We start from the raw sequence: 11,632 nt of genomic DNA, 5'->3' as shown, positions 1-11,632 counted from the left end.
TAATAATAATAATAATAATAATAATATTGAGTTAATGTTCTGGTGTGAACTAAGCCCTTTACCTATGTCTGAACAAACAAACAACCTCAGTGAACTCCAACAATAATAGTTATTTATTGTACAAATACAATGGACCCCCAGTTTACGATCAGCTTCCAATGCGACCAATTATGTAAGTGTGTTTATGTAAGCGCATTTGTACGTGTATGTTTGGGGGTTTGAAATGGGCTAATCTAATTCACAATATTCCTTATGGGAGCAAATTCGTTCAGTAATGGCACCTGAACATACGTCTGGAATGAAATAATATCGTAAACCGGGGGTCCACTGTACATACTTATTTTAGGAGATATTAGCAAAAATAACTCTGATAATGAAATACCAACCATGGTTAGTATTGAGTCATGTGACATGGCTGACTAATCACATCAGTCGTCTCGCATGCCAGGCCACTCACAATTAATAAAAAGAGTAACACACCATTTCCGTATCTATTAATTGCGGAGTGAGTCCTCATTGTGATAAATGTCAATTTACTATTTATGACATAATTCAACAATTCTGCATGCTATAATGGGAGTATATACCAGTGTACAATTAGCTAAACTAAACCTGAATCATTCAGATGTAAATTATATCCCATTCTTTCTCTGAATATTAACCATTGATTGGCCCTTCTGTGTTAGCCAAAACAAAGATTTTATTTGCTAATATCTCCTTGGATATACAGCAGGCATGTATGAGCATGTTAGATAGGAGTGAGTGGAGACGAATGGTTTTTTGGGACTTGCCAAGCTATTGGAGTGTGAGCAAGGTAATATTTTGTGAAGGGATTCAGGGAAACTGGTTAGGCGGACTTTGAGTCCTGGAGGTGGGAAATACAATGCCTGCACTTGAAAGGAGGGATGGGGATAGTTGCTGTTTAGAGTGACATTTAAACTTGTATCTGCATGCTACTGCAAAGATGCTGATAGTGTGATAGGGTGAAAGTTTTTTTTTCCCCCACCCTGCCTTGGAGGGAAATAGAAGGTGTGTTAAGAAAAAAAAATCCTAATATACCTGGAGGGTGTTCCAGGGGCCAGTGCCCCTGCTGCCCAGTTCATGCACAAGAAATTATTATTGCTGGGGTCCACAATGTTATTTGCATATTAGATAATAGGTAAAGGACTAAGGTCAGAAAAAGACCTATACATACTTAATGTTGGAAAAATATATATGCATTTATTTTAACACGTTGGCCGTCTCCCACTGAGGCAGGGTGACCCAAAAAAGAGAGTAACACTTTCACCAATATGTATTCACACATAATCACTGTCTTTGCAGAGACGCTCTGATACGACAGTTTAGATGTTACTTTAGTGGCCCGGTGGCCTGGTGGCTAAAGCTCCCGCTTCACACACGGAGGGCCCGGGTTCGATTCCCGGCGGGTGGAAACATTTCGACATGTTTCCTTACACATGTTGTCCTGTTCACCTAGCAGCAAATAGGTACCTGGGTGTTAGTCAACTGGTGTGGGTCGCATCCTGGGGGACAAGATTAAGGACCCCAATGGAAATAAGTTAGACAGTCCTCGATGACGCACTGACTTTCTTGGGTTATCCTGGGTGGCTAACCCTCCGGGGTTAAAAATCCGAACGAAATCTTATCTCTTATCTTAAACAGCCATTATCCCAAAACCCTCCTTTAAAGTGCAGGTATTGTATTTCTCAGCTCCAGGACTCAAGTTTAGCTAACCAGTTTCCTGAATCCCTTCACAAAATATTACCCTGCTCACATTCCAGTAGCTCGTCAGGTCCCAAAAGCATTCATCTCCATTCACTATCTGACATTCTCACACATGCCTACTGCATGTCCAAACCCCTTGCACACAAAACCTCCTTTTACCTCCTCCCTTCATCTTTTCCTAGGATGACCCCTACCCCTCCACTACAGATTTATTTATATATTTTTTTTAATACATCGGCCATTTCCCACCGAGGCAGGGTTACCCAAAAAGAAAGAGAAACCCAAAATTGAAAGGAAGAAGAAATATATATATATATATAAATATATATATATATATATATATATATATATATATATATATATATATATATATATATATATATATATATATATATATATATATATATATATATATATATATATATATATATATATATATATATATATATATATATATATATATATATATATATATATATATATATATATATATATATATATATATATATATATATATATATATATATATATATATATATACATATATATATATATATTTCTTTTTTTCAACAAGTCGGCCGTCTCCCACCGAGGCAAATTATATATGTACTCATTTACTGTATTAATTATGTTCTTGGAAAATTTGACTCATGTTTTACTTATAAAATTACTCATTTATTTTAAATATATACATGTACATGTATTGTAATGTGCATATGTGTAGGCAGGCAGTTTATATGCATATCCTTTACATATGTGTCCTCAGAGCCTTTGTAAAAATTTATATTGTTGTAAAACCATTTGTAAATTTTTCCTAAGTAAAGCATATTATGTTACCATAGTATATTTATACTATTTGTTGTGTATGTTATATGAAGTAGTATAAATCAACAGACATGTAATTCATAAACTAAAACTCTGTAGTTTACCTCCCAAAAATGCTTCTGAATACTGCTTAAGATGTACAGTACTGCACTGTACGAAAGTGGAATGTCATTGCAGATGCTTTCTTCATGAGGTTCCATAGCTTGTATAAATTTAAGCTTTAAATGATAAGCCAGAATGCTTATATGATATACATTACTGTATTAGGTGCAGAATTATTTAAAGCTCATAAGAAACATATACGTACGTACATAATTTACTGCAAGAGTAATTAATCACATTATGGGTAGCTTATTTAATTTTCAGTTGTACTGAAAAAGTATTTAAAACTAATTCCCCTGTAGGTAGCCTAATTCATTATCACTTGTACTGGTTAATCAACTATTCTCTCATCAGGTTCGACCAGCGTGTTGAAAAAGTGGGTTTGCTTAAGACAGTCTGAGCAGACTTGGTAACCAGAAGATGAGGAGGTACCTTCTGTACGTTGGATATTCTGGCACAGGATTTCGGTTAGTGCTACAGCACAGTACTTGATTTGTAAATTGTTATCAGTGCTAGCTGTAATCTGTATGGTGTAGTTACCAATGAATATTATTTTGCAACACTGCATGGTTCAATCTTTTAATGTTGCATTTTGTAACCTTTTAAATTAATATTTATTGAATATGTTTTGCTTCAGCTATTGCCCCATTGATGTTAAAATTATCAAATATTCAAGCATTTTTATTGGGAGCTTTTTGGTGGTAACAGAAAGAATATCTCGCATAGTTATAGGATTTAGAACCAAATTCTTTGCTTCCTGTTTACTCTAGAATACTGTGGCATTTGATGAATCACTTCAGAATAACAGCTGTTGACAAATTCATCATAGTTTACCAGTACAGTAGAATATCAGTTTGCTGAAGGTCAGTTGTTTTGGTATGATCAGTTGACAAAAGATTCGATGAAAATTAATATGATCAGATGCTGGGAAAACGATCATTGGTTTGAACTTCCTGACACCTTTCAACAACTGAATCAACCATATATTTCTTTAACCCTTTGGCTCTTTTGGTCGTATATATACTTCTTATGAGCCACTGTGTTTGATGTATATATACCACTCATAAATTCTAGCAGCTTCAATTCAAGCAGGAGAAAGCTGGTAGGCCCACATGTGAGAGAATGGGTCTGTGTGGTCAGTGTGCACCATATAAAAAAAAATCCTGCAGCATACAGTGCATAATGAGAAAAAAAGACTCCGACCATTTTTTTTTTAATTAAAATGCCGACTTTGTGGTCTATTTTCGTATGGCATTTATGGTTGTATTCTCGTTTTCTTGGTCTCATTTGATAGAATGGAAAACATATTATAGAAATAGAGGTGATTTTGATTGGTTTTACTATAAAAAGAACCTTGAAATGGACCTCAAAGTAGGGGAAATGTTTGATTTTTGCCAATGTTCAAAAGTAAACAAATGAAGTCTTTTTCCAATAAATGTCCAAGTAGACATTCTGATATGCAGTCATGAATGGGTTGATATTATTTATACAATTATTACAGTATTGCAGTAGTCTGCATAACAGTAAATCTTCTATTTTTTGTTTGAATAAAAATTCAAAATAGAAAGCAAGAGTAATATCAGAGGGGCCTGGAGACGTGACTGATGAACAAAGAAAATGTTATTTTAGAGCTAGGAATGTCTGCATTGTTAATTCTGGACCCTATTTTGAAATTGTCATATTTTTTAATTTTCGTGAAATTGGCCAAATTGCAAATTTCTGACCATGTTATTGGGTACTTGAAATCTGTAAATGGGCAGTTTCTTGTACTCAGTCGATAGAAAAAATGGAGTTCTAAAGAAATAGCTATGAGTTTGGTCGACTGGAACAATGGAATTAGCCGAAAATAGGGCTCAAAGTGGGCGAAACCTCCGATTCATATATATCACAGAGGTCGCTAACTTCGCGAGAGCGTAATTCTGCCAATTTTCCATCAAATTTCGTTCTTTTTGTGTCATTACAATCGGGAAAAGATTCTCTATCATTTCATAAGAAACAATCATTTTTCTTTTTGGGGGGGGGATTTATCAGGAGAGACCTCAGGATTTGGGGTTGCAACAGTCAAGGGGTTAATACTCATAGTTTTTGCTACATAAATGCTGTACTGTAATTTTTATGCTTATGATATTTTTAGTACAGTGTATTGCACTGTAATATGATTTTTTTTATTAACACCAAAAAAAAAGAAATATTTTCACCATAATTTACTCCATCACTGTCTTGCCAGAGGTGCGCTTGCACTCCAGTTATAAAACTGCAACATTAACACCCCTCCTTCAGAGTGCAGTCACTGTACTTCCCATCTCCAGGACTCGAGTCCAGTCTGCTGGTTTCCCTGAATCCCCTCATAATTATTACCCTGCTTACACTCCAACAACACGTCAAGTCCTAAAAACCATTTATCTCCATTCGCTCCTATCTAACACACTTGCGCATGCTTGCTGGAAGTCCAAGCCCCTTGCACACAAAACCTCCTTTACCCCCTCCCTCCAACCTTTCCTAGGACGACCTCTACCCCGCCTTCCTTCCAATGCAGATTTATACACTCTCGAAATCATTCTGTTTTGTTCCTTCCTCTCTACTTGTCCGAACCACCTCAACAACCTCTCCTCGGCCCTCTGGATAATAGTTTTGGTAATCCTGCACCTCCTCCTAATTTCCAAACTATGAATTCTTTGCATTATATTCACACCACACATTGCCCTCAGACACGACATCTCCACTGCCTCCAGCTTTCTCCTTGTTGCAACATTCACCACCTATGCTTCGCACCCATATAAGAGCGTTGGTATAACTATGCTCTCATACAATATGATATTCTAGCGCCTTCAAATCTAGCGGGAGAAAGCTGGTAGGCCTATGTATGAAAGAATGGGTCTATGTGGTCAGTGTGCACAGTATAAAAAAATCCTGCAGCACACGGTGCATAATGAGAAAAAAAACTTCAACCGTGTTTTTGGTTTAAAACAGCGATTTTGCATTGTATTTTCATATGGTATTTATGGGTGTATTCTAGTTTTCCTGGTTTCATTTTATAGAATGGAAGACATATTACAGAAATTGAGATGATTTTGACTGGTTTCACAATGAAAAGTACCTTGATATTGAGCTCAAAGTAGCAGAAATGTTCAATTTTTGCCAAAGTTCAAAAGCAAACAAATCATGCCATGCATCCAATACACATCAACTGGTGAATCTGATATTCTTTCACAAATGCACTGATATTATTTATACCATTTCTACACTAATGCAGTAGTCTGCATGACAGTAAATCTTCTATTTTTTTGTGAGAATAAAAATTCAAAGTGGAAAGCAAAAGAAATGTAAGAGGGGCGTTGGGACGTGACTAATGAACAGAGAAAATGTTATTTTAGTGCCAGGAATGTCTGTCTTGTTTATTCTGGACCCTATTTGGAAATTGGCATCTTTTGAAATTTGTGTGAAACTGGCAAAATTGCCAATTTCTGACCACTTTATTGGATAGTTGAAGTCTGTAAATGGGTGGTTTCTTGTACTCATTTGATAGAAAAAGTTGAGTTCTAGTGAAATTTCTATGATTTTTCTCGACTGGTACATTGGAATTGGCCGAATAGGGCTCAAAGTGGGCGAAATCGCCGATGCGTTAACATCGTCGAGACTGCTAACTTGGCGAGAGCATGATTTCGTAAGTTTTCCATCAAATTTCATACTTTTGGTGTCATTATGATCGGAAAAAGATTCTATCATTTCATAAGAAAAAATAATTTTTTTTTTTTTCGAAAATTTTTTGACCCTGAGAACAAGTTTAGGAGAGGGCCTCTCGACCCTGGAAGGGTTAAAATGCATTTTTTAATAATTAAAGCTTAGTGATGACTTTGAAATTGTACACCAGCCTGTTATACAGTAGACACAGCTGTAATCAGGAAAGAGGAAAGTGTAAAATACAAGACTATTGACATAAGTATCTGATTAATGGACTGAAGCTATAGAATCTGATTAACAGGAATGTGGATATATTGTATCTCTTAATGGAGGTTCTGAGCAATATCCTGCATCCATTGTTATGGAATGAGCCACAATAGATTGAATACAATAAACATAAGACAGTAAAGTTTAGAGATGCTAAATCTAGGGTTTTTTAACTTACAATTGACAGTACAGTGGACCCCTAGACCAACAATATTAATCCATTCCTGAGAGCTCATCGTTAATCGAAATTATCGTTAGTCGAGTTAATTTTCCCCATAAGAAATAATGGAAATCAAATTAATCCGTTCCTGACACCCCAAAGTATTGAAAAAAAAAATTTTTACCACATGAAATATTAATTTTAATACACACAAACTGAAGAAGACATGCACAGTTACATGACACTTACCTTTATTGAAGATCTGGTGATGATTGATGGGATGGGAGGAGGGAAGAGTGTTGATGGTGTTAGTGTTTAGAAGGGGAATCCCCTTCCATTAGGACTTGAGGTGGCAAGTCCTTTTTCGGGGTTACTTCTCTTCTTCTTTTAATGCCACTAGGACCAGCTTGAGAGTCACTGGACCTCTGTTGCACAACATATCTGTCCATAGAGGCCTGTACCTCCCGTTCCGTTATGACATTCCTAAAGTGTTTCAGAACATTGTCAGTGTACAGGTTGCCAACACGGCTTGCAGTAGCTGTGTGAGGGTGATTTTCATCAAAAAAGGTTTGCACTTTAAGCCACATTGCACACATTTCCTTAATCTTTGAAGTAGGCAACTTCTTCAATTTCTGTCCCCTCCTCTGAAGCAGTTTCCTCAGGTGTGGCCTCTTGCTGTTGAAGATGATCTAGCAGCTCATCAGTGGTTAGTTCTTCATTGTCCTCCTCCACCAACTCTTCCACATCCTCCCCACTAACCTCCAACCCCAAGGACTTCCCCAATGCCACAATGGATTCCTCAACTGGCATAGGATTCCCAGGGTTAGCCTCAAACCCTTCAAAATCCCTTTTGTCTACACATTCTGGCCACAGTTTTTTCCAAGCAGAGTTCAAGGTCCTCTTAGTCACTTCCTCCCAAGCCTTACCTATAAGGTTTACACAATTGAGGATGCTAAAGTGATCTCTCCAAAACTCTCTTAGAGTCAATTGAGTTTCTGAGGTCACTACAAAGCACCTTTCAAACATAGCTTTTGTGTAGAGTTTTTTGAAGTTTGCAATGACCTGCTGGTCCATGGGCTGCAGGAGAGGAGTAGTATTAGGAGGTAAAAACTTCACCTTAATGAAGCTCATGTCCACAGAAAGTCGCTCTGCCAAGTCTGAAGGATGACCGGGAGCATTGTCTAATACCAGGAGGCACTTAAGGTCCAATTTATTTTCCAGGAGGTAATTTTTCACAGTGGGGGCAAATGCATGGTGTAACCAGTCATAGAAAAAGTCCCTAGTGACCAATGCTTTACTGTTTGCCCTCCACAGCACACACAAATTAGCCTTGAGGACATTGTTTTTCCTGAACACACTGGGAGTTTCAGAGTGATACACCAATAAAGGCTTCACCTTTGCAATCACCACTAGCATTGGCACACATCAACAGAGTAAGCCTGTCTTTCATAGGCTTATGTCCTGGGAGTGCCTTTTCCTCCTGAATAATGTAGGTCCTGCTTGGCATTTTCTTCCAAAACAGGCCTGTTTCATCACAATTAAACACTTGTTCAGGTTTGAGTCCTTTACTGTCTATGTACTCCTTGAATTCCTGCACATATTTTTCAGCCGCTTTGTGGTCCGAACTGGCAGCCTCACCATGCCTTATCACACTATGTATGCCACTACAATTCTTAAATCTCTCAAACCAACCTTTGCTGGCCTTAAATTCACTCACATCACCACTAGTTGCTGACATTTTTTTAATTAAATCGTCATGCAACTTCCTAGCCTTTTCACATATGATCGCTTGAGAGATGCTATCTCCTGTTATCTGTTTTTCATTTATCCACACCAATAACAATCTCTCAACATCTTCTATCACTTGCGATCTCAGTTTCGAAAACATAGTTGCACCTTTGGCAAGAACAGCTTCCTTGATTGCCGTTTTCTTGGCCACAATAGTAGCGATGGTTGATTGGGGTTTTGTGTACAACCTTGCCAGCTCGGAGACACGCACTCCACTTTCATACTTAGCAATGATCTCTTTCTTCATATCCATAAGAACATAAGAAAGGAGGATCACTGCAGCAGGCCTGTTGGCCCATACTAGGCAGGTCCTTTACAATCCATCCCACTAACAAAACATTTGTCCAACCTAATTTTCAATGCTACCCAAGAAATAAGCTCTGATAACTCTATCCACTCAAATCCAACTCCTCTCACTCATATATTTATCCAACCTAAATTTGAAACTTCCCAAAGTCCTAGCCTCAATAACCCAACTAGGTAGACTGTTCCACTCATCAACTACCCTATTTCCAAACCAATACTTTCCTATATCCTTTCTAAATCTAAACTTGTCTAATTTAATAGTAATTCTCACCCTTTTTGCTGTAGGGTTGGGACTATGAGCTTTCTTGGGGCCCATGGTGACTTATTTTGCAGGTGCAATCACTACAAACGCTGGGATAATATGAAATGTTCCGATTGTATGTTTGGATGGGACAGCAGTGGCTGGCTGGCTTGTAAACACTGGCACCCATGGGACAAGTGAGGTGCGCTCAGGCCACAAGTGGATGCGTCTCAAACGGAACAAATAGCATTGGTCGGGTTTTTTAGCGCTAGTCGAGGCAAAATTTTTGCGTTAAAATGTATCACTAATCGGATTTAACGTTAGACGATGCCAACATTGGTCGAGGGTCCACTGTATAGGCATGTCAGCATCATGCTTTCCATGAAGAGCTCCAGTGGCATATGTAATGCCACTGTCCAGGAGCCAGACACACTGGTGTCATAGGATTGAGCTTCAGTCAGCTTCCAGCCAACTAATACATGCAGGGAAAAAAAAAATACCATAACCCAATTGAAAAGTCTTCCACTGATAGAAACACTAGAAATTAGATTGATTGAGAAGCCTATTTGTCTGCATTTTTCGGCCACAGTGTGGACAAAGAGAAATACATCATTCATTGTATGTACAATAATCATTTGGAAACCCTAATTTTAAGAGTCTCTTGTGATACCTATGATATGGTAGGCATTATAAACTCAACATTTTTGCAGGATAAAATTCCGCTTTCAGATGAATGTATAACTATTGCTGTATCTAGTAGATGAAAAGGGGTATGACCTTGAGGCTGCAGTAATGTGTACACTGTACAGTTTCCCTTGCCCCTCCTTTTCATCCCCTCATACAATAGGTTAGAGCAAATAGCCAGCAGAAGGCTAGACTTCTACCAAGTTAAGTAAAACCATATTTTTTTTATGTTAAGTTACAAGTAACATTATTGAGGTATGGGTGCTGGATGAATTCTCACTTTTGGTCATTATATGACCAGGACATGCCAAACATCTAGGATAGTGTGGAGTTTCAATGTATTGTTTCTACCTCCAGGTTCAACTGCACTGGGACAAAAAAAATGTGGTGTTATTGACATGATGGCTGTAGAATAAAAGTTATGTTGAGCAAGAAATATAGTGTCAAAATATGTACTGTACTGTATAATGATGCAAGTTTGTTAATTTTTCTTTTAGGGGTATTCAAAAACAAACAGAGGACTTGGAGAATAAATTGAGCAGTGTTCATGGGATAGTGGAAAATGGATTGATACGCCTTTGTCCAGCTAATACTCCTGTGATCTACTTTTCTAGTCGCACTGATAAAGGTAAGAGAAAAAATTCACGAAAGTTCACGTGTTGCACGCGAGTCATAGTTTGTTTCTTGTACAGTGGAACCTCAAATTTCGAACGTATCGCTTATCGAACTCTTCAAAAATAGAACCCTTTTTTTGAACCAACTTTGTCCCTATTATCGAACTCGCCCTTATTTTCAAACCGCCGGGTACCGGACCTGTCCGGCAGCCCGCTCTGTCTGCGTCCCCACGCATGCGCCATGAGCCAGTCTGGTTTTGTTGATGCTTGAGTGAACACTAACCTGCGCTCTCATTCAAACATTTATGATTATTTCATTGTGTTTAGTACCTGTGAGACTGTGAAATAAGCTACAATGGGCCCAAAGAAACTTGCTAGTGGTGCCCCTGTGGTAAAGAAAGTGAGAAACACCGTAGGTGTGAAGGAAATAATACAGAAATGGAATGATGTCCAAATGTTTGTGGAGAAGTACCACCCTGAGCAAGCTGAAACAAGCCATCTTTGCAACAAGTTCAGTGACAGAACCATGTCCCATTTTAGGGAAATGTTAAAGAGGCACCAGAAACAGAGGACTGTGGACAGTTATTTTGTGAGACAGGGGTCCAGTGACTCTCAAGCTGGTCCTAGTGGCATTAAAAGACAGAAGGGAAGTAACCCCAGAGAGGGCTTTGATATCTGAAGTCCTCATGGAGGGGGATTCTCCTTCCAAACACTAAACCCAACTCCCTCTCTCCTCCTCCCTGTCTTCCAGATGCCATCACCAATCTTCAATAAAGGTAAGCAAAATGTTATTTTATATATTTAAATTTATTAATACATAATTGAGCACTATATTTGTTGTGTGTATGTAAAACTATATTAATCTCTATAAAATGTTTTTTTTTTTTTGTGAATATTTTTGGGTTTCTGGAACAGATTAATTTTATTTCCATTATTTCTTATGGGAAATATTGTGTTGCTTTTCAGACTTTTCGAATTTAGAACTAACTCCTGGAACGGATTAAGTTCGATATTTGAGGTTCCACTGTATCATGTTTTCAAGCTGAATCAATTTATTGCATTTGAGATTCGTGGGAAACATTTTGAAGTTACCACCACTGATTTTGAAGTAAGTGCTTTGTGTTATTTTCAATTATAAAAATATATGTTACAGTACTATTGGAAATGTTCCTTTATTGGTAATAAGTTTAGCAGATTTCCTATACTGTAATAGCTTCATTTTGTATTGTAACTTTTCCC

General features: G+C 37.7%; 1 protein-coding gene across 4 annotated transcripts in view; it reads left to right on the top strand.

Moving 5' to 3' along the window:
- LOC128691694 (tRNA pseudouridine synthase-like 1) overlaps positions 1 to 11,632 on the top strand; it is a 64,597-nt gene that overhangs the window by 4,788 nt on the left and 48,177 nt on the right. For all 4 annotated transcript variants that reach the window (XM_070088796.1, XM_070088798.1, XM_053780566.2 and 1 more), the window contains exons 3-4: positions 3,007 to 3,119; positions 10,277 to 10,407. In XM_070088796.1, coding sequence (XP_069944897.1) covers positions 3,073 to 3,119; positions 10,277 to 10,407 — 178 coding nt within the window. In that variant the 5' untranslated portion in view covers positions 3,007 to 3,072. The remainder of the gene's footprint in view (positions 1 to 3,006; positions 3,120 to 10,276; positions 10,408 to 11,632) is intronic.

This window comes from Cherax quadricarinatus, chromosome 26, assembly GCF_038502225.1.
Source record: "Cherax quadricarinatus isolate ZL_2023a chromosome 26, ASM3850222v1, whole genome shotgun sequence".
NCBI lineage: Eukaryota > Metazoa > Arthropoda > Malacostraca > Decapoda > Parastacidae > Cherax > Cherax quadricarinatus.
Note: the sequence above shows the minus strand (reverse complement) of the source record. Positions and strands in the feature narration are given on the sequence as shown.